Below are 22,508 nucleotides of genomic sequence, written 5' to 3' on the forward strand. Positions count from 1 at the left end.
AGGAACGAGGGAACACAAGCCAGGGAGCTTGTTGCCATCAGCTCTTGGAGACACCTGTGGGGCCTGAGATGACTCTGTCAGTCGCTCTGCATTTTATAACATGCATTTGTTTTCATATTTTAAAACTACAAACCATGTTTGGGCGCCTTGGCGAAAAGGTGGTTATATAAAAGCAGTGCTTTTTTTCTAGGGGGATGCAGGGGTACGCATACCCCTAAATATTTTGTGCATCTAATGGAAGAAACTATTTTTTTTAAAAAAATTAGTTTCTTCTCTCGCACGGTTAATAATCAGTTCCGTTGAATAGCTCGGTGACTGGTCAGTTTCGTTGTTACCACCTCCGATGGCAGCCTCATTTCCTGAGTCTCAGATGGAAGTGAGTGTTTAAAATGTGAAGGAATGTGGCTGTGTGGTGTTTTACTGTCAGCTGAGTAATATGAGGTAATGCATGTTCTTTATACTTTTGTCCATTTACTGTATTTATTTTTCCCAATCTGAACTATAAAATGGAGATTTTCTTGAGTCAAAATGAGAGCACCCCTAAACATTTTTTTTTAAAAAAAGCACTGTATAAAAGCAACCACTCAATCAAACTTCGCATGGAAATTGTCTCTAGCTTAGCTTGGTAGCCAGCAGACTAACAAAGCAACAGGGTAATGGACAATCATAAATGCCCACGGTCAGTTTCATGTGCCAGCCCTGAATTTCACTCTGTACCTCTTCAAAGCCGCAACTACGGCAACAGAATATCCGTGAGCAGGGGTGGATCTTGATCATGATTTTCCCCTCCTTCTGAGCCTTGGTGGTGAAGTAAAGCCTCCCCTTCATTGCCTTGCGCCTGCCAGCCAAAACGAAGCAGAGCGGAAAGTTAACGAGGCTGCCCATTGAATCACTGTGTTCAGAATTGCCATATTTTTCCGTGTATAACATGCCCCCATGTATAAGACAACCCCTATTTTTTTTGGGGGGGGGGAGGAAATTGCCCAAAGTTGTTGAGCAGGCCAATCACACGGCCAATTGCCTCTGACAATCTCCTGCTGGCTGCTGCCACCAATTGCCCACCCACCCACTGTTATCCATAAGACAACTCACAATTTTTACCCATCATTTCAAAGGATAAAATATCGTCTTATACATGGAAAAATACGGTAAGTGTATTTCCATGCATGCACAACTGCGGTTGCTTTGCTTAAGTTTGAGGCTTTCGGATTCCGTACAGCAGGGGTGGGGGACCTTTTTCATCGCAAGGGCCACATTCCCTTCCAGGCAACCTTCTGAGGGCCACATGACAGTGGTGAGTGGGGACAAAAGTGGGCAGAAATACAGGTGTAAACGTTGCCTTCGTACAGCATTCTAGTGTCTCCACACCCATACATGCTCCATCCAGACAAGCAAAAGAGGCATGAAATAGTTCAGGGACACTTTCCAACCAGGCCAGTGAGGAGTGTGGACTGGGGGCAGTTCTCAGGGTCAGATAAAGAGGACTGGAAGGCCGCATTTAACCTCTGGGTCTGAGGTTTCCCACCCCTGCATTACAGAATTACATCCTCAGAACCTCAGCTGTGATGTTCCTAGGAAATAACGTTGTGGTGCAGCTCTTGGCATTTATATATTTATTTAAATATGCAGACAAAATACTTGTTTAAATAGGTTTCAAGGTATCAAGGTGTGTGGCCTGGATCTTTTGGCTCTGTGAATGGGAGCCTCCATTCATGGAAGAAGAGCTGAAGAAACCCCGTCATGACCTCAAATCTCCTTTCATTCACAGAGTAAAAAGTTGTGATTTGAGGCAGTGTATTTGGAGACATATCTTGAGAAATTGAGGAATTTATTTAAAATTGCAGATTAAATGTGAGGCCTGAATGGAATTATGGGTAAAAACGGTATGTTTAAGTGACACAGACCAGAAAGGGGTCTGCCCTTTAACTGTTTCCATTCCAGCTGGTCATTGTAAGTACTATTCAACATTAAGAACTGACATGTGAGTTTGCTCCCCCCCCCCTTTCTTCCCTGTTCCTTTTCCCTCGCGTGCTGTGCCTTTTCGATTGTAAACCTGATGGCAGAGACCATCTTGTTTTTATCAAAAGTACGCCACCCTGGGAGCCTAAGTGCTCTAAGTAAAATAATAAATAAAATGCAGCAAATAATTGCCAAGATGCAAGTCTTTGTCATGTTAAAAGGATCAGACACAAGCTTCTCCCTTGTGTCTTTCAAAGTGCCTGAAGCAATTCTCAAGGCGGGGTGAGAACAATCTTGCTGTAAGGTGCTTGCTACTGCACTGTAAAATTGATATCAGGATATCTGCTTAATAGAATCCAAGGAGTTTAGAAAAATCCAGGCCTTAGCAGAAAAACAACACACCCACCTCTCTGAATCCAACTTCATCAGTGTGCGAACATCAGAACAGAACTGGACACCAGTCACTGTGCAGCTTGGGTAAGCCTCACTGTTGAGAAGATAAAATCAAGATCTTTAAGGAACATGCTCACCTGTGAAAAGGAAGTGATGGAGCTTGATCAGTCCTGCCTATCCCATCCCTGGCGTCACAAGGGAACAGAGACTGGGCTGGTGCCATGAAACACAGAATACCTCTTTAGAAAGCTGTTGTAGCAGCGATTGGTTAAAAATGGGACATTAACCTTATGAATGTATTTATTTTATTTTTGTATATTTATATCCCATATTTCACCCATCTTGGGACCCAAGATGTTGTACAAGTGGTACCCAGGCAGTCTCCCATCCACCTTCAGTGAGTGACTATTACTAGCTAGAGAAGAAAGGGGAAGAGGGAGGGATGTGTTTAGAGGCATGGGTATCAACTTATAGTTGCACTTACTGGAAATGTTTGATGACAAGGGAGGGATCCATAATATCTTTGGGAATCCTGGTAACCATCAGGGTCCGGGCCACCTTAGGGAGAAGAAAGGGAGAAAGTCCCTGAAAAAAGGAGACACCCGAGAGCAACAGGTCCAGACTACCCCCTCCTGCAAATAAGCAGGGTATCCAGAATTCTGTACAGATAAAGCTTAATTCTGAAATTTTGCCAAGGCATTAAGACACTATGCAAAGTGGTAAGCTGTTAAACACATATTTATGCTGCTTTATTTTATGGGTTTCTTTCTTTTGTGTGTGTTTTTTTAATACTTATTGTAGGCCACCCAAATAATTTTGTTATGGGATGGCATGAAAATTAAAATAAAAGGAACCCAAGACGGAGTTCTCATTTTTGGTCCACAGCTCTCATTTAGGACACAGACACCAGACTCCAAAATTCTCCAACAGTGGATGGTTACCTGACTGAAACATACTGGGATCCATTCTCTCTTTTAAAAACTTTTGAATTAAATTAACTTTCCCACCTGCAGCTAGTTCATAACATTAATAAAGATTTTAAAAATATTGTTTATACAGGAGTCTTTCCTACATAAGACGCTTGCCTCATTGGTTTTCTGAGCAATTTGCGAAAGGCCACCTAGTAAATTAGTTTACAGCTGGCTTGGGCCTCCTTCCAGAGCATTCTAACCATACCAGTGTGAACTTCTTGAAACCAGCTTTGGACCCAAGGATCTCCCTTAGTAAAGGACAATGAAAACACCTCATTGCCCAGAGTTTCTCTGAAAGGGCAGAAGGGGAAGGCATGAATGGGGCTACTGAATTTCTTACCTTCTCATTCTCTTTGTATTCAAGTTGGATGGAGTGATGAGCCATGCAGAGCACAGTGATGATGAAATAGAGGAGGGCAAAGATGCTGTGCAGCCACAGGAGACGGTCACTACAGGAGACAAAAGGAAATACATTTTTTCCAAACAGGAAACACAAGGGATCTTGGCCAGAAGATAAGGAAGCCGCAACTGTTTCCTGAGGAACACCTAGAATCCCTCATTATGGGATGTAGGCAACAACTTCCACCCTCACATAACAATATCACAGTTTCATGGAGAGAGGGCTAGCCCAGAAGCACCCCAAATTACCCCTGCATTTTTACACACACAAAAAGCTTCCCAATAGTTGTAAATGAAGGAACCAAGTAGAACCTTAGTTCCTGGATCTTTTTTCTCTGCGCATTGAGATCATCACAGAGTAATGCATGTTGGGGATGGAAATATGGGGAAAAGGTCAAAGACCAGCAGTAGACGAGAAGGTAGAAAACGGCGCAGTGCGTAAAAACAGTGACCCTGAATTTGTTGCCATGAGGTTGTAGCAATGTTCAAAAGAATTCTTGCAGCCAGTGACCAACCCTGGCAGATTTGATTATTATTCCCTTCTCCCCCTGCCCCCCATATTTGCTTTGCTGTGGAGGATAAAAACATTTCCTGTTTGTGGCTTCCACCAAAAACTTATTGCTCATACCAACTGCACAGACCAGGTACATACATGGGTACACATGCATAAGGTAAAGGTAAATGACCCCTGGACGGTTAAGTCCAGTCAAATTCAATTATGGGGTGTGGCGCTCAACTCCGCTTTCAGGCCGAGAGAGCCGGCGTTTGTCCACAGACAACTTTCCGGGTCATGTGGCCAGCATGACTAAACCGCTTCTGGTGCAACGGAACACTGTGATGAGTGCCAGAACGCATGGAAACACTGTTTACCTTCCTGCCACAGCAGTACCTATTTATCTACTTGCACCGATATGCTTTTGAACTGCTAGGTTGGCAGATGCTGGGACAGAGCAATGGGAGCTCACCCTGTTGCGTGGATTCGAACTGCCGACCTTACAATCGGCAAGCCCCAAAGGCTCAGTGGTTTAGACCACTGCGGCCACCTTACCACATACATACACACACACACAGGGATTATAATGTCAAGAAAAATGGATCCAGGACATGCTGATGAAGGACTCTTGGTTTGTAAATGGTCCTCATTTGTTCCCAACGGTCATCACTACAAGCAGCAAAAACAACAGAACTCTGAGGAAAAGAAATCACGTACTCTTTGGGGACATTCGCAATTGTGGTTCGGCCAAAATTAGCTGGATGCTTCCCTGAGTGAGGGAGAGAGAGAGAGATATGAGTTGTCACAGACACCAGAGGGCACTGTCACAAGAGGTGCCTTTAAAGAAATCCCCTCATTTCCACAGCCATGCCTCCAACATTATGCAAACAGCAGCATTTGGGGGCTCTTAGTACAAGGATGGTGACAAGGGTCCCTCAGGCCTGGGGTCCAAATGCAGCTCTGTCGCCACACACCACTAATTACATTGTGGGAGAGCAACTGGAGGGGTTTCTGTGCCCTGCCTTGGCGCAGTCTACGTACCCAAGAGATCCCCAGAGAAGTTGACAGGGAGGACCACAGCCACTGAGAGCACGCAGATGATCAGAAGCAGCACCAAGACATGCCGCTGGAAGGAGAGGTAGGTGGTGGCATCGATTCCACACTTGCTTTGGATTTCCTCATCCCTTGAGAGAGAGAGAGAGAGAGAGAGAGAGAGAGAGAGAGAGAGAGAGATGAAGGCATGTCAGCACAGAGCCACAAAATCCCATCTGTTTCCTCTCCTTTCCTTTCTTGAGAGAAAGAAAACATCAAAACAACAGAGATAATCACATTCTCAGGTCCAATGCAAAATGGACGACTAAGCAGTGGCTTTACAACCATGTTTGATAGGGATTCGTGTCCGCACATCTAGCGGAGTAAAATGGCTGATGGAAAACGGCAACGGTGTTAGGATTTAATTACATAAAAAGTTGGAATAAGACATGTAATAGTCATCACCCAAAAGTAGCATGTACTCACTTCATCTGGTAGACTGACAGGAGCCAGGAACAGAATCCCTAGAATGGAAGTTGGAGAAACAGAAAGATATCAATTAGGCAAGAACCGCTGATCTATTGATGTTCCTACCAATCTCCAAAAATTAGGGCTATGTCTGCATTCGCAACTGTGTTGGAATTATATGGTGCAGATCAATGTAACTGAGCATGATCCTAGATAAACATTAAGAGAAAGAACACACAAGTAAGTGCCCTTTGCTTTCCCTGTGCATTTTCACAGAAAAACCCAATACAGTACTAGTCACTGTCAAAGACTTGGAGAGATGGACCATTTGTCTGACACAGCTTGGCTCTTAATAAATAAATAATAATTAGTATTATTTGTTATTTATACCCCACCCATCTGGCTGGGTTTCCCCAGTCACTCTGGGCGGCTCTCAACAGAATATTAAAAACACGATCAAACATCAAACATTAAAGCTTCCCTAAACAGGGCTGCCTTCAGATGTCTTCTAAAAGTCAGATGGTTTATTTCATTGACATCTGGTGGCAGGGCATTCCACAGGGCGGGGCCACTACCGAGAAGACCCTCTGCCTGGTTCCCTGTAACCTCACTTCTCACAGTGAGGGAATCACCAGAAGGCCCTCAGAGCTGGACCTCAGTGTCCGGGCAGAACGATGGGGGTGGAGACGCTCCTTCAGGTATACAGGACCGAGGCTGTTTAGGGCTTTAAAGGTCAGCAGCAGCACTTTGAATTGTGCTCGAAAACGTACTAGGAGCCAATGTTTCACTGTTACGTTCCAGATAAGAACAATATAATCAGATGAACAGTTTTTTCAGAAAATGGCAGGATTAGAAACAGTGAAAGCAATTCATGAAGATCATTAGGCTACCAAGCATCACCTCCTATTTGTCTGCCTTATGATGAATAATATCATAGCGTAATTGGCGGGTTTCCAGAAGAGCACTATTCACTCTGAAAACATTAGTCATCTCTACTCCCCCCACCCTTTCTTGAATGTCTGGTTGACCCAATTTACATACAGTGACAGAAGCTCCTTTCAGCAGAATGAGGCTCCATCCTACTTTCCCCACTTAAGCTTACCACATCTTTGTTGTCAGCGTCCAGTGGGCTGGTCTCTGATGGGGATTTCTCCTTTTCACTTTGCTCCCCATAGAAGAGCGATGTGAGGCTTCATGTATCCAGCAAGAGAGGCAGAAAGAAAGAGCATGTGGTTGGGAGAAGCACAGAGGGAGCAAAGGAGAAGAGAGGAGGTCAGTATGAATGAGAGTTGGGGAAGAAGAAAAAGAAAAGAGGAGAAAGAAAAACATTATCCAATTCAGACCAACTTTTAAGTGTCTTCACCCCACAACCCAGGAAAGCAGAGAGGACCGCAAGAGGAAGGGTGAGAGAGGAAGACAAAGGGGGTGGGCATTTTTAAGCTGCACCAACAACACTCCATGATTATGTTAAAGCTCCAGAAAGCCAGTAGGGATCAAGTGTCCCCTCTTCTCCAATGAATGAAGCAGTTTCAGTTTTACAAGTATTGTTGTGTACTGACTTGAAGGGGAAGGAGGCTCCCTGGCAACCAATAGCAGCAACATCTTAAATGAAATGCATTGTGGCTGTACATATCCACATATGCCACATACTCCTGACTGCATGGAATCAGTCAATTAAACTATTAGAACGTGTTCCATTGCCCCAACCCTGCTTGCTCCTACCAAAAGAGACTCCTAAGTTCAAAGAGTGTGGGGCAAGGGAGAGGTCCGTGTAGGTGGAACAGAAAAAATGTGTTTGTATGAGTTTGGGATTCTGCAAAAGCCATGGACTTCTTTAGCTGTCAGACCACCAACTTGATCCTTTTGACAATAATTGATAAATATTTGACAATATTTATCACGCCAATGTACCAGGCCCTTTTTGAGCAGCTAGAAGCTCAGGGCTATCGGAGACCCTCTTGGTGCAAAGCAGATGTTCTATGCCCTTCAATTCTCCATCACCTGAATTCAGCCTGGATTCTGCTACCAAAGGGAGACCAAGCATTTTCCTCCATTTCTTTTTCACTATTAGAGGTTATAGTGGTTATGGATGGCTGCACAGTTCCTGCCTCTGCTCCAGGAAAGTGACATCATTGAATCTGTTACATCATCACAGATACGACCTCACTAATCCAGCACAGAGCCAATGTTTCCAGTACTGGGATGAGGAAAGAAAATTCTCTGTGAAAAGGAAATTGGGCAAGGGCAGACGTTTGTGGGGGATATAGCAGGACTTTGCTTCCTCCTGCTGCTGCTGCTGGTCAACCTACTGAGCACTCTAAATGAACACATATAACCAGCACGGCACTGAGCTCTGCTCAGTGATTTTCCTGGCAAACCAGAATGGTGGGGGTTCTTTAAGACTGTGAATTTTGACTCCCACCCACTTCCAATGTGCACTTTGCAAGTAGGCCGGGATCCATATCAACAGCCACTCTTTCCCAGGACTGCGGTTGGAGATCCAAAGTTCATGGGGGGAAATCTGATTTGAATAAAAACTTACCTCAGCTTCTTTGCTATTACTATCTAGGAAAGGAGCACTATAAAGAGAAGGGATAAATGACACCAAGAGCCAAATCAAACTACCAGTGGAAAGTGACAGACCCTTTAGATGAAGATGCAGCAGAAATAATCTCAAGTGACATTAGAACAGGAATCCTGGATCAGAATTTCAACAATGATTATTTCAGAGCTGTGGTGTCTGAAATAAGGGGTGCCCACTGTATACAATGGAAGTGTGTCATTTTAGAATGGAGTATAGCACTTGAAATCAACTAAAATCAGGAACCACAACGTTAGTGTGATATTGTAAAAAACAAATTTGAAAGTGTCAGATGTTGACTTTGACTGTTTCCTGTGCCCCACATGTGTAAATGGACCAGAAGTAATTTTTTTCAGCTCCTGATTGGGAACAAAACCATAACCAAACAATCCCACCATCACCAGATAGCCAACATCCCAGAGAGTAAGGATCAGGAGAACTTTCTAGAAGAGCGTGATGAGAAGCTATTCCATGCCATTTGAGTATAATCCCTACAGGGAATGTCTTGTGAAGGAAAGGAAAGCTACTATAAGGTGAAGATTAGGTGGGTCCATTTCAATTTTCTATTTTTTTAAAAAACCCCACTAGGTTGGAGTGAGGCTTAGTCCTACTCAAAGCTCACTGGAACATAAAATTTAAGTCCATTGAAGTCAATGGGTTTACTCTGAGTAGGAATAAGTCCTAATCCAGCTCAATGAAGGAAGGGCAAACTCATCTGATCTGAAACCTGTTAACACATTTATTGGAATTATCTTTCACCTGTATAGGTTCAGGTCATTTGTACAAGAAAAATAAGATCCCCACTGCCTCCAATGGATTTTTTAAAAGGTTCCCTCAAGGATAGGGAGCCCCAAGTACAGTCAGGGAAACCCAACATTGTTCCTTTTCACTGTGAGAAATTCAGGTGAGAAAGTGAGGTAATTTTGGGAAAGTCGTCTGCCCCTTGTGGGGGCTGGACCAAGCTCTCCTTTAAAAGAAGTGGGGATTCCTTTCTTTCACAAGAATTCCTATCTTCCCAATGTTTCAGTCCCATTGTCACCATCATATCATTACTCATAGGAGTTCCATGTGCTTGGAGGAAAACGGCTGATTTAAAAAAAAGAGGGAGGGGTGGTAGGAGAGAAGTCATAACAATAATTAGATCCAATAATAATAAACAACAACAACCGCTACTACTTCGGATTCACACAGTTCTTCTAAACTGCTTCAAGCAACGTTATCAAAGGCGATAGGCAAGAGTTCTAAAACACAATGGAGGTAGCTAGAACATCCTTTTGTTTATTCTGCTCAACAAACATAAAATGTCACTGCACTTAACACAAGAAAATACAGATAACAAAAATACTATATCTATCTACTGTATTTTTCGCTCTACAAGACGTACTTTTTCCCTCCTAAAAAGTAAGGGGAAATGTGTGTGCATCTTATGGAGCGAATGCAGGCTATGTGGCTATACCAGAAGCCAGAACAGTGAGAGGGATCGCTGCGCAGCGCTCCCTCTTGCTGTTCTAGCTTCTGGCTTAGTCCCTCTGTCCCTTCCCCCACCTCCTGGAAAAGCCCCCAAAAGCCGAGCCAAGCTGAGCCGAGTGTGTGTGCAGCTCTTGGGGGCTTTTCCCCGAGGAGGGAGAAGGGCAGCCCGTCGGGGAGAAGCCTGCAAGCGCCGCACACACGCTCCTCGCGGCTCGTGAATGGGAGCACTGAGCAGAGCCTGGGATGGATACAGGCTCTGTTCAGCGCTCCCTTTAAAGAATTTTTTTCCCCTTGCATCCCCCCTCTAAAAACTAGGTGCGTCTTATGGTCAGGTGCGTATTATGGAGCGAAAAATGCGGTATCTATCATCTATATCTATCTATCTATCTATCTATCTATCTATCTATCATCTCAATTGGCTGGATTCAACAAACCTGGTGCACAGGTAGAAGCCAGCACAAGGGTTTCTGCTAGTGCAACAGGGCTTTCTCCCCTCTCCTCTCCCCACACCTCCCCCAAATCCACGCTGGAGGGTTGGCAGAACCACACTCCCCCCAAACAGTGAGCGGGGAGAGGGAAGGGGAGGCCATTCTGTCTGGCAAGCAGAAATGTTTGCCAGACAAACATTTCAAAATATCAAAATAGTGTGTTGCTGAATTCCTCCTGCTGTGCTGCATTCTGAAGTTTCTGCCGTCAGAGCAGTGAACACATGCTCATGTGCACTAGAAAACTTTGTTTCCTTGGTAAGGAAGCTGACTTGATCAGGGTTCCATGCATGTTGTACAGCAGGCACCGGAGGGACCCCTTCAATCATTCTTACACTTCCTCAGCCATGCAGATTCTAGGACATCTTTGCCCACTGGGATCCCATCTTGGGGCTGCTGCTGGCCGCTGCCCTTGTTGCCATCCCAGCAGCACCAGTCAGCATTACATGGGGCTCTTATTTTGGGTAACAGAAAACTGCTCTCCTATTATTCTCTCAGGCCCTCACCTTCTCCATCCTTTTAGGAAAGCTGCATTCTTACCTGTCATTGTCCATAAGCAAGGCCAGGCGCCCATAGTCCCAAGCTGCTTTCCGAAGGCAGGAGAAGACCAGGAGGAGGAACTGGAGTAGGAGACAGAAAAGCAACAGCTTAGGGGACCCTCTTCATGGGACTGAGAGGAGCCCACCCTTAAGACGTGTCCTTCCCCTTTATCTATGGCCTCACATCGTGACAGAAGCCTGGTTTTCTTTTTTAACCTATAAAGCCTTAAATGGTTCAGGATTACAATACAGTGGTGCCCCGCAAGACGAATGCCTCGCAAGACGGAAAACTCACTAGACGAAAGAGTTTTCCGTTTTGGAGGTGCTTCGCAAAACGAATCTCCTATGGGCTTGCTTCGCAAGACGACAATGTCTTGCGAGTTCCTGCTGGTTTTTTCCCCTCCCCCCCTTTTTCTAAGCCGCTAAGCCGCTTATCAGCTGATCCGATCAGCAGATAAGCCGCTAAAAGACGCTAATAGCGCTAACCTGCTAATCCGTCAATAGGCTTGCTTCGCAAGACGAAAAAACCGCTAGACGAAGAGAATCACAGAACGGATTCTTTTCGTCTTGCGAGGCACCACTGTACTTCAGGGACAGCCTCTCCTCATATGAACCAACCCAGACCCAGCAACGCTTCTTCGTGTGCCTGCTCTATGAAAGGTCCAGAATGTGACAACACAAGAACAGGTCTTGGTGGCTCGCCCCCAGGGAGGCTCATCTGGTTCCTTCATTACGTATCTTTAGGCACCAGGCAAAACCAGGCCTTTGGTGTTTAACTACAGTGGTGCCTCAGGTTACATATGCTTCAGGATACATACGCTTCAGGTTACAGACTCTGCTAACCCAGAAATATTACCTTGGGTTAAGAACTTTGCTTCAGGGTGAGAACAGAAATCGCGCAGCAGCGGGAGGCCCCATTAGCTAAAGTAGTGCTTCAGGTTAAGAACAGTTTCAGGTTAAGAACAGACCTTCAGAAAGAATTAAGTTCTTAACCCAAGGTACCACTGTATATGTGGCCTTTTAGAAAAGGGTGAGATGTTAAAAAACAAGAGGAAAAAGATATTTCTTTTTCCTCTTGTTTTTAATGTATCTATGTGCAGATTTTTTGTTTGTTTGGTTGTAAGTCGCTTTGGGCTGTCGCAAGATAAAGCAACCAAGAAATTCAATTAATAATAATAATAAACCTTGTATGCAGTCATCCGCATGGCATCAAAACAAACTTGGAAAATCTTTTCCATTACAAATTCAGCTCACATCCACAGGGTATACTTCAGTCTTAAATGTTAAGATAATTTCTCAATAGTCGCTGCTATGACTGAGACTGAGGGGAGGCTACTGTACTATTTTTAATCAACGATATAAATCGAGACCCTACAGAGTCAAACCCATCTTTCTTTGTGATTCCTCTTATCACCTCCAATGGCGAGTTAAGCGTTCCACAAGTGCTATATTCCACACATATTAGGTCCATGTTTCTGTGGTGGGAGGGGGTGGTCCCCCCCCCTTTTGTCTTGCTGAACACTTCTGCTTTCACAAATTTTGGTATTTTGTTAAAGGGCAGCACAAGATGTTAGCTAAACAAAAATTCATGCCCAAATCTGCATTTGCTGAGATACTGTGAAAGTGAGATGGGAGAATGAATGGCCAGGAAGGAAGAAGGAGTGTTTAACCTTTATCATGCCTGCTGGTCTTCCCTTGCAAAGCACACAAACACTCAAGACAAATTTCCCTTTTAAGTTGACTCCTGGACTTGGAAAAGGCAAAAAATATGGAGGAGGGACTAAACATTTCCTACCCAACTTGCAGTTCCCCCAGCAAGTCTCCCACCACCACACAACGTTAGTGGTATAAGGCTAACTCGGGGCTGGGGGTTCTGTTTTATGTTGTAACATGAAGCTCCACCCTAGGCTTTATCAGGAAGAAGCAACCTTCTTTAGAAGCAGAGTAACATGAACTGTGTACAGCAGTGTCATCAAGTGTTATTCTACATATAGCAGCACTGATAACATGACAAACTTGTTCAGTTTCTGTTAATTGGTTCTCGTGGGAAACTTGCAGATTCTAGCTTCACCAATTAACTCAAGCTGGTGTCAATTTACTCTTGGCAGAAAGCCCAGGTCTGCTTGACCTAGAAACTACTCACTCTGATTGGTTAACGAGCAGCACTCAACTCTGTTATCTAGGGATTGCTAGCACAGTTTGGTGTGAGGTGTGTTAGGAGTTAGAAGTGCTGTGTATGGTTTTGAGAGAGAGAAAGAGAGGATTTATTTTGCTTTTATTTGTATGCAGAAACTCTGCTGGTTTTATTTTTCCTTTTAATAAATCCTGTAAATAGTTATTCTGAGTCTAGCTGACTAGTCATTACCGCCGCAACTAGCTTCTTCGCTGTGCAGGAAAACTCTGCTACGTTTGGGCTAAAGCCAGTAGGGCTATGCCTGACACTTCAAAGTTCCATGAGGTTATGGGCATTGTGCTGCCAGCCTGAGTTGCGGTGGTGTCAGCATCAACGGCGTCGGTTCCAGTAGTTCCAGAAGTTGTTGTTGTTCTCTGGCTGGTTCCTGACCGTGGTGAGCTGGTGACGCAGCGGATACAAGGACAACAGCTGCAGCGTGTGAGTGCTGGGTGCTGTGGTTCCTGTTTTCTCTCTCGGTGGTCGTGAGTAGCTGGTTCCGGGTTCCAGGGACATCGCTCTCAAGATGGCCTCACAACCAGTTCAGATGGCTTTTGAGCGTCTGAATGACTCCAATTACTTGCTGTGGTCGGAACGCATGCAGGCAGTGCTGCAGAGGGATCGTCTCTGGCAAGTGGTGAGTAAGTTTCCTACGAAGCCTGATGATGAAGACCTCGATAAAGACCAAAGAGCAAGGGCCACAATTGTCTTGGGGCTGGAAGATTCCCAGTTGCCGTATGTGAGGGGAATCAAGACAGCTAGAGGTGTGTGGCAAGCACTTAAAGAACTCCATGTGCGTGAGACAGCGGTTTCCAAGCTGTTCATTCGCAAGGCATTGTACAAGGCAATGTTACAGCCTGGGGTTACAATGCAGGAACACCTACACAGTTTACAGTTAAAGTTTGCTGCGCTACAGGAAAGAGACTGTGCGTTAGACCAGCAGGAGAAGGTGGCTATTATTTTGAGTTCTCTCCCGGAAAGCTGGGATAATTTAGTTTTGTCTCTAGAAGGCATGCAGGAGCATGATTTATCAGTCAGTTACGTTACTGGGCGTTTGATTGAAGAATGGCAGAAGAGGCAAGAAAGGTCGTTGACTGCAGAGACTTCTACAGGTGGGCGGTTTGGAAGGAGTTCTCATGCCGTGCCAGAGGTGGAGCAAAAGCAACGTACCGGTGAGGAGTCAGCGTTTGCTGTTAGGCGTTGTTTCCGATGTGGGTCTTCAGCGCATCTAAAACGACAATGTCCGGAGTTGGTCAAGTCTCAGTTGCCGGTGCAGGAGCAGAGACGAGATCAGCAGCAGCAGCAGCAGCAGCAGCGTAAAAAGAAATTCTTCAAACAAAAACAGTCGGCTCAGCTGGTGACCGCCAAGGTCAAGATTGCTGATGAGAAACAAGCGGTCTGGGTGGTCGATTCGGGAGCGTCTCGCCACATCGTGAATTCAGATGAATTGTTTGTTTCCAAGAACTCAGCACAGCGCAGCCAGGTGGCTCTAGCAGACGGAAGTACTTCTGAAGTGATTTCGGGGGGTGCAGTTTTTGTTCCTTGTCTTCGTGAATGCCTGCAAAATGTACTTTGTGTGCCTTCATTAAGGAGCAATCTGATGTCTGTAGATTGTTTGCTAAAAGCTGGGTTTAAAGTGTATTTTGAAGGAGACAGTTGCATTATTAAGAAGGCTGGAGAGATTTTAGGCACTGCTAAGTCAGAGGGAGGCTTGTTTTGGCTTAAAGCAGGATCTCAAGTTGCAGCAGTAGTCAGTAAATCTCAGCCTGCAGTGAATAACAAAGCTATACATGACAACTGTGTGCACTTATTGCATAGGAAAATGGGGCATGCTTGCTGGAAAAGTGTACTAAAAATGTCTGAATTGGCTGATGGGGGTAATTTAAAGAGTTGTAACAAGTACCTTGATTGTAATGTTTGTAAAAAGGTTAAAACCCACAGAGTCTCTTACCCCAGAAGTGACAGAGTTAGTGAGTCACCGCTACAGCTGGTTCACATGGACGTAATTGGTCCATTTGCTGTAAGCAGGGGTGGATCGCGCTTTTCACTAACAATTGTGGATGACGCCACGCGTTACTCCTGGGTTTTTCCCATGAAAAATAAGGGTGACGTGTTCACTAAATTTAAAGGCTGGGTGGCATCTGTGGAAAGATTTCTGTCCATTAAACTCAAAAGGATTCAGACGGACAGAGGTGGCGAATTTATGTCAAATGCCTTTAGAGATTGGTTACAAAAGCGTGGCATTGGGCATAGAAAAACGAACGTTTTTTCCCCAGAGGAGAATGGCGTTGCAGAGCGAAAAAACAGATCTTTACAAGATATGATGTTTGCCATGCTTGATGATGCTGATTTGCCCATGTCTTATTGGGGGGAAGAGCATGCTCACCGCGTGTTATCTCCAAAATAGGCTCTTTCACCAAACAATAGGTACAACCCCGTACTTTAAATTGTTTCAGAAAAAACCTAAAATTGACCATTTGCATGTGTTTGGATCAAAAGCCTGGGTATTAATTCCAAAACAAATGAGGAAGAAGGGAGATCCTAAGACCAAACAGTTAGTGTTTGTGGGTTACCAGGAGCTGGGAAAAGGTTTCCGCTTTGCTGAAGGGACAAATGGCATTGTGATCTCCAGGAATGCCAGTTTTTGTGAACATAGTGGCTGGGAGAGACTACATGCCAATACTGAGGTTTGGTTTGAACCTTCCCAGGAGCTTCATGACTCTGAAGGTAGACACAGAGAGTCAGAGTCTGAGGGGGAGGAAAGTTCAGACAAGAGCTCTCAAGAAAGTGGAAGACCAGTTGCTAAGCAACAAAAGAGAGGTCGTAGTTCTGAGGAGGAAAGTGGGTCAGAAGAAAAACTTTCTCCCAGAAGATCTAAAAGACAAAACAAAGGAGTGCCTCCGGTGCGTTTTTCTCCAGATACTGCAAATGTGTTTAGTGTAATTGCAGAGCCCAAGAGTTTTCAGGAGGTGTTAAAGTTACCAAAAGAGGAGGCAGAGCGTTGGAAACAGGCAATGGAGGAAGAGATGTCCTCTCTGAATGAGCACAAGGTCTTTACACCAGTAGCAGCGCCTGAGGGGGCAAAGATTGTAGGCTGCAGGTGGGTGTACAAAAGACTCAGGCCCGGTTAGGACATATCTAGGGTTGGAAGTGTGCTGGGCCCAAGATGGCAGCTGCCTAATTAGTCAGCAGAACAAAGTTAAACAACTACTGACTACATACAGGATACAGGATTGCAAAGGGGCAGCGGTGCCTATGGATCCAGGTTTCATAAAAACACTTCATATAGATGAGAGTCCTGAATTTGAACATCCTGATGTATATCACTCTGTAATTGGAAGTTTATTGTATCTAGCACAGTGGTCCAGACCTGATATTAGCTATGCAGTAGGCATATTAAGTAGATTGGTCTCAAAACCCACACTAAATGCCTGGAAAGGGGTAAAACAAGTTCTGAGATACCTCAAACAGACAATTGGCTATATGTTACAATTAAATTCTTCAGAGGATGAAATGTTGAGTTGCTACTGTGATAGTGACTGGGGAAATTTGCCAGATAGAAAATCTGTCACAGGACTAGTCATAATGGTCGGTGGAGCTTTAATCAGCTGGCGGTCACGCAAGCAAGACATTGTAAGTGTGTCATCAACGGAATCAGAGTACGCCGCATTGAGTGAATTGTGCAACGAGGTGATTTATTTCAAGCATTTGATGGCAGATTTAAATGTAAATTGTGGAGAACCAGTACAAGTTTACATTGATAATCAAGCTTGTATAACCTTAAGTAAAACAGAGGGTTTCAAATCGCGTTCCAAACATATCTCTGTAAAATACCAAAATGTACGTTGCTGTGTACAAGACAATGTAATCACCTGTACTTATGTGTCAAGTGAAGAAAATGTAGCAGATGTGTTAACTAAACCATTGGCAAAGATAAAGAACAAGCGAATGTGCAAGGGTTTAGGTTTGCTGGAAAAATAATCTCCTACATAGGTGTATTTGGAGTTAATTGTTCAGCAGAATCTGTGAGGGGGTGTTCAGTTTCTGTTAATTGGTTCTCGTGGGAAACTTGCAGATTCTAGCTTCACCAATTAACTCAAGCTGGTGTCAATTTACTCTTGGCAGAAAGCCCAGGTCTGCTTGACCTAGAAACTACTCACTCTGATTGGTTAACGAGCAGCACTCAACTCTGTTATCTAGGGATTGCTAGCACAGTTTGGTGTGAGGTGTGTTAGGAGTTAGAAGTGCTGTGTATGGTTTTGAGAGAGAGAAAGAGAGGATTTATTTTGCTTTTATTTGTATGCAGAAACTCTGCTGGTTTTATTTTTCCTTTTAATAAATCCTGTAAATAGTTATTCTGAGTCTAGCTGACTAGTCATTACCGCCGCAACTAGCTTCTTCGCTGTGCAGGAAAACTCTGCTACGTTTGGGCTAAAGCCAGTAGGGCTATGCCTGACACTTCAAAGTTCCATGAAAACTCAGGATGGAGAAATATCTGCATATGACTTTTTAAGGTAAGCTAATATCATAGAATCATACAGTTGGAATAGACCACAAGAGCCATTGAGTCCAACCCCCTGCCAAGCAGGAAACACCATCAGAGCACTCCTGACATATGGTTGTCAAGCCTCTGCTTAAAGACCTCCAAAGTGGGAGACTCCACCACATGCCTTGGCAGCAAACTCCACTGTCGAACAGCTCTTACTGTCAGGAAGTTCTTCCTAATGTTTAGGTGGAATTTTCTTTCTTGTACTTTGGATCCATTGCTCCGTGTCCGCTTCTCTGGAGCAGCAGAAAACAACCTTTCTCCCTCCTCTATATGACATCCTTTTATATATTTGAACATGGCTATCATATCACCCCTTAACCTCCTCTTCTCCAGGCTAAACATGCCCAGCTCCCTTAGCCGTTCCTCATAAGGCATCGTTTCCAGGCCTTTGACCATTTTGGTTGCCCTCCTCTGGACACGCTCCAGTTTGTCAGTGTCCTTCTTGAACTGTGGTGCCCAGAACTGGACACAGTACTCCAGGTGAGGTCTGACCAGAGCAGAATACAGTGGCACTATTACTTCCCTTGATCTAGATGCTATACTCCTATTGATATCAGTGTGGAACATTTTTAGTGTGTTCTCTTCTAACCACTTCCCTTTTTGGAAACAAGACAGAGATTTGTATTTTTGGAAAAAAGAACGTAAGAAGAGCCTGCTGGATCAGGCCAACAGCCCATCAAGTCCAGCATCCTGTTCTCACAGTGGCCAACTAGGTGCCTGTGGGAAACCAGGGAGCAGAACATGAGAGCAACAGCTACTGTTTCCAGAAACTGGTAGTCAGAGGCATATTGACTCTGACAATGGAGGCAAATTATAAAAAGGTAAAGAGGTAAACGACCCCTGGACGGTTAAGTCCAGTCAAAGGCGACTATGGGGTTGTGGCGCTCATCTCACTTTCAGGTGGAGGGAACTAGTGTTTGTCCATAGCAGCTTTCTGGGTTATGTGGCCAGCACAACTAAACCTTCCGGCCGCAGCAGTACCCGTTTATCTACTTGCACTGGTGTGCTTTCAAACTGCTAGGTTGGCAGGAGCTGGGACAGAGCAATGGGAGGATGTGAACCGCTGATTTTCTGATCGGCCTGTTGCGGGGATGCGAACCGCTGATCTTCTGATCGGCAAGCCCAAGGGGCTCAGTGGTTTAGACCACAGCGCCACCTACATCCCCAAGGCAAATTATAGCCACTGTGGATAGTATATACAGATAGTATGCATGCATAGATACTGGGAAGAGTTGAAACAAGAGCAAACGGCTTATCTAATAATGAATGTGAAGCTGAATGTGAATCAATGTGGATCCCGAGTAAATGGTTAATAATGAGATATTAAGGACCTTCCGTCTTCACTCACCAACCAGATGATGAAGTTGAGGGCAAGCACCGTGGGTACACCGCCAAATGGCAACCCTTGCAGGACAGAGCTGCGGGAATGGGCGTTGAAGCACTGCTCTGTGCTGTTGTTTTGGGCATCCAGGAATATGGAGTCATCCAGGGAGATGGAGCTCCAGTTTCCTGCTAGAGGATCAGTTCTGTACATCCTGTCCATCTATGAAGCTGGTGTTCTCCTAGAGAGCTTTACTCTGTAAAATACCTGGGTAAAGTTAAGAGGGGCAGGGTTAAAAGTTCTATTTATTTAGTAAGCTTACATGCTGCTTACAATACATAAAATATCTTGAAGGGGTTTACAATAAGGAGCCAAAGACTTTAAAAACAGTAAAAGATCATGGACTTTAAGATATGCAGCAAACTCAATATACAAATACAGATAACATATGCAAATAACATCATTTTAAAAACTCAAATGCAATACAATCCTTGAACTAATATGATCCAGCAATCCGCCAGGAAACGTCTAACCAAAGAGATACTGGCTTGGTTTGCATACCATGCTATACCAAACCATAGTTTAGCAAACATGTGCAACTGTGCAGTTCCTGGTAGAGGAGAGTGCAGCTACTCTGCACTGTGCTAAGCCACAATTTGGTGCAGTGTGTCATCTGAATCTGGACTTGTGATTTAGCTATTTCCAGACTAACTAAAAGATGTAAGCAGGGTTTGTCCTATAGTTTACAGCTTCTGGTTTGTCCAGAAGAGCTAAAGCACGAGCTCAGGTTTGGATGACAAGATAAGCCAAACCACAGTTTAGTGAAGCACGGCAGAAAGACCATGGAGAAGCAAAGTGTTGGTGTAATTTGGAAATATGGGTGAAATTGCACTAACTACTTGGTCTGTGGCTTGTCTCCCATCTGTTAAAACAGGGGTGGCTAACCTATGACCCTCTGGACTTTGATGTACTCTAACTCCCATCATCTCCAGCCAGCCCAGCCAATGGTCAGGGAGGATGGGATTTGGAGTTCAACTGTTAAGACATGGGTACAGCCCTGTTCACTCTGAAATCACCAAGAACAATGAACAATAGGCTGCTGGATTACATAGACCTCAGCCTGAACCAGCAAAGCAATTCTTGTATTTGTTTTCCAACAGCTCTTAAATGGTCCCAATGCCGGGGAGGAGGCAAAGCACCAGTTGCAGTGAACTCACTTAAGAAGAGCCCTCCTTGCTGGATCAGGCCAAAGGCCCATCTAGTCCCGCCTCCTGTCCTCCATGGCAACTCGATGCCTGTGGGAAGCTCACAAGCAGGATCTGAGTGCAACACCACCCACTGTTGCTCTGCCTCATGCTCTAGGACAAGGACTTAGGAGTCTATCCTCTATCCTCTTTACACTTGTGGTTTCTTTTTTATTCATACCCGAGAAGAGTCATTCCCAGATTTAGACTCCGTTCCAGACACCAGGATCAGCCATCATCACCACTGCGGTGGAGTCCGTCTGAGCTCCGCTACAAAACAAAAACAAACACTAAGTTTTGGAAACTGAGTGACTTGAGCTGTACAGGCCCTCAGGTATTCTTTACATCATTCTTTGTAATAATCCAGTGAAACGTGTCTTGCCACACCCCACCAACCCTTGCAAAACAAACATCTGTTTTGAGAGGCAGGAGTGTCCTGCTTAGATCTTCAGACATCCAGCTGAATTGGCAGCCACTGAATTGCTCAGGCCTGTAAGCATTTGTTTTCACCTGCCAACTTCCTTTGTTTCTAATGCTCAACCTAAACAGGACATGGTTGGCAGTGAGGTAGAACAAACACAGCAAATTCGTTCCACTAAACTCGTTGCATGCTGCATGTGATTAAGCTTTTTTAAAGTGGCATGCATGCACACGATTTACATAGTCTTTAATCAACAAAAACTTCTGATTTACATGAAACAATATAAAATAATTATTAAAAATACAGATAACTCTGAAAAGTTAAAAAACACACAAGCCAGCATATTTTTTAAAATAAAAATATAACTAAATGAAATAAAACAATAAGTATGTGTGAAGCACCCTAATTTGGAAATTAATGTTCAACTACTCTGAGAACTGTAGCTCTGAGTGGGGAACAGGGATCTCCTAACAACTCTTAGCACCCTTAAATTACAGATCCCAGGATTCTTTGAGGAAAGCCATGTTTAAAGTGGTATCATAGTGCTTTAACTGTATGGTGTGAAGGTGTGGCCACAGTCTCCCTCTTTCGACAGTCAGTCAGGTTGTGTATCCATAGCAGTGACCAGAGGAGGAATGACTGATGGGAGGAACACAGAGAGAAGAAACGCCACGGTGCATCTGCGGCAGCACAACCAGGCACCTTCATCTGCCCCACCTGCAACAAAACATGTCTCTCCTTTATCGGTCTCTATAAGCCACAGCAGGCGCTTCCAACAGTTTGACTTCACCCCCAAAGGCGCACTCCTCCATTGTCTCCCAAGACAGAGGGAAGCCAACTCCCTCCTTCAAATGGGCGGTGGAAATAAGTCTCTTTTGTCTTTCAAAATGGCAGCAGAGTAATAGTGAAATCTGCCCTCTGTCTGAGTGTGCAGCTCCTTTCTGCCTGTGCCTGCCTTCTCTCTCCTCCCCTCTTTATGTAAACAGCAGGGAAGTCGCCATCTGGCACTGCCAATTGCTGCATAATTCATTCCCCTTTTGTTAACAAGAGTGACCCTCTCACAGAGAGAGCGTCTGGACCAGAGAGACTCCTAGGAACCTGCAGCTTTGAGTTTATTTTTCCCTGGCACAGAGAAGGCTTTTCAGGGTCAGCATTCAGACTGTTTCCACAGTTTATAGCTTTCCTGTGCAAGAAAGCACCCTCCACAGCTTCTTCCATGGGTGTTACCATCACAATAATCCTATGAAGCATGTTAGGCCGAGAAGTAATGGCCAATTGGCTCAAGTGTGTTTACATACATATATAATTTTATTTTTATGCTACTTTTCCTCAGATTAAACCATGCTCAAGGTGGCTTGTAATATGAAAAAATACATAACTACAACATAACAAAAGCAACATTAAAACATTAAAAAAGACACAACCACACTGCACAATTTCCACATAAATGGAAAGATCTAAAATAAAGATACAAAACTTGACAGTAACAACCCCCCTAAACTGCCAAATAACACCCCAGCCCAAGTGTCTGTTCAGCAGCTTCAGCTTTTGCAGTTGGAGTCAGTCTGGGCCCCGACCTCCCAGGCCAGGTGGGAAAAGGCCTGCAAGGCAGAGAGCAGGTCTTCCAGGACTCTCAGCCAACATGGGCTCTGGCCTCTTCAGCAGCCTCAACACTTGAGGTTTCACAATGTTTACATGTGATGTACACGTGCTGGGAAACTGCAACCAATTATACTTTCCCTATACAAGTATGTGGGACCTTCACACATTAAGATGCACTAATAATTTTCACACATAGAAGCATCTTTGTGTAGAAAAATAAAGGGGGTGCGCACAGCAGCCTCTATTCTGATTTTAGATGCATCCCGTTCTCCCTGCTTTACAGATCTGATCAAAACCAAATGCTCATAGGTATGGAGTAGAAAACAAGAGTTGGGATGTCTCTTATCTTTTTAGTCCAGGGTATCAGGACTCCTGCCTCTTCCTGCTGAAGCAGACACAGCTTTGCCACAT

General features: G+C 44.5%; 1 protein-coding gene across 10 annotated transcripts in view; it reads right to left on the reverse strand.

The window, feature by feature from the left end:
- TMEM63C (transmembrane protein 63C) overlaps positions 1–22,508 on the reverse strand; it is a 72,794-nt gene that overhangs the window by 19,229 nt on the left and 31,057 nt on the right. For 4 of the 10 annotated variants that reach the window (XM_083501746.1, XM_083501744.1, XM_083501739.1 and 1 more), the window contains 11 exons: positions 20,256–20,334; positions 18,858–19,097; positions 10,792–10,871; positions 6,818–6,905; positions 5,734–5,771; positions 5,257–5,399; positions 4,933–4,984; positions 3,664–3,772; positions 2,837–2,910; positions 2,366–2,446; positions 718–838 (listed from right to left, as the gene is read on the reverse strand). In XM_083501746.1, the coding sequence (XP_083357872.1) occupies positions 718–838; positions 2,366–2,446; positions 2,837–2,910; positions 3,664–3,772; positions 4,933–4,984; positions 5,257–5,399; positions 5,734–5,771; positions 6,818–6,905; positions 10,792–10,871; positions 18,858–19,052 (981 nt within the window). In that variant the 5' untranslated portion in view covers positions 19,053–19,097; positions 20,256–20,334. Of the gene's footprint in view, positions 1–717; positions 839–2,365; positions 2,447–2,836; positions 2,911–3,663; positions 3,773–4,932; positions 4,985–5,256; positions 5,400–5,733; positions 5,772–6,817; positions 6,906–9,349; positions 9,383–10,791; positions 10,872–18,857; positions 19,098–20,255; positions 20,345–22,508 lie in introns of all 10 variants that reach the window. The other 6 variants (XM_083501738.1, XM_083501740.1, XM_083501741.1 and 3 more) reach the window with 3 other exon arrangements.

This window comes from Podarcis liolepis, assembly GCF_965112155.1.
Source record: "Podarcis liolepis genome assembly, chromosome: 1".
In the NCBI taxonomy this organism is placed as follows: domain Eukaryota; kingdom Metazoa; phylum Chordata; class Lepidosauria; order Squamata; family Lacertidae; genus Podarcis; species Podarcis liolepis.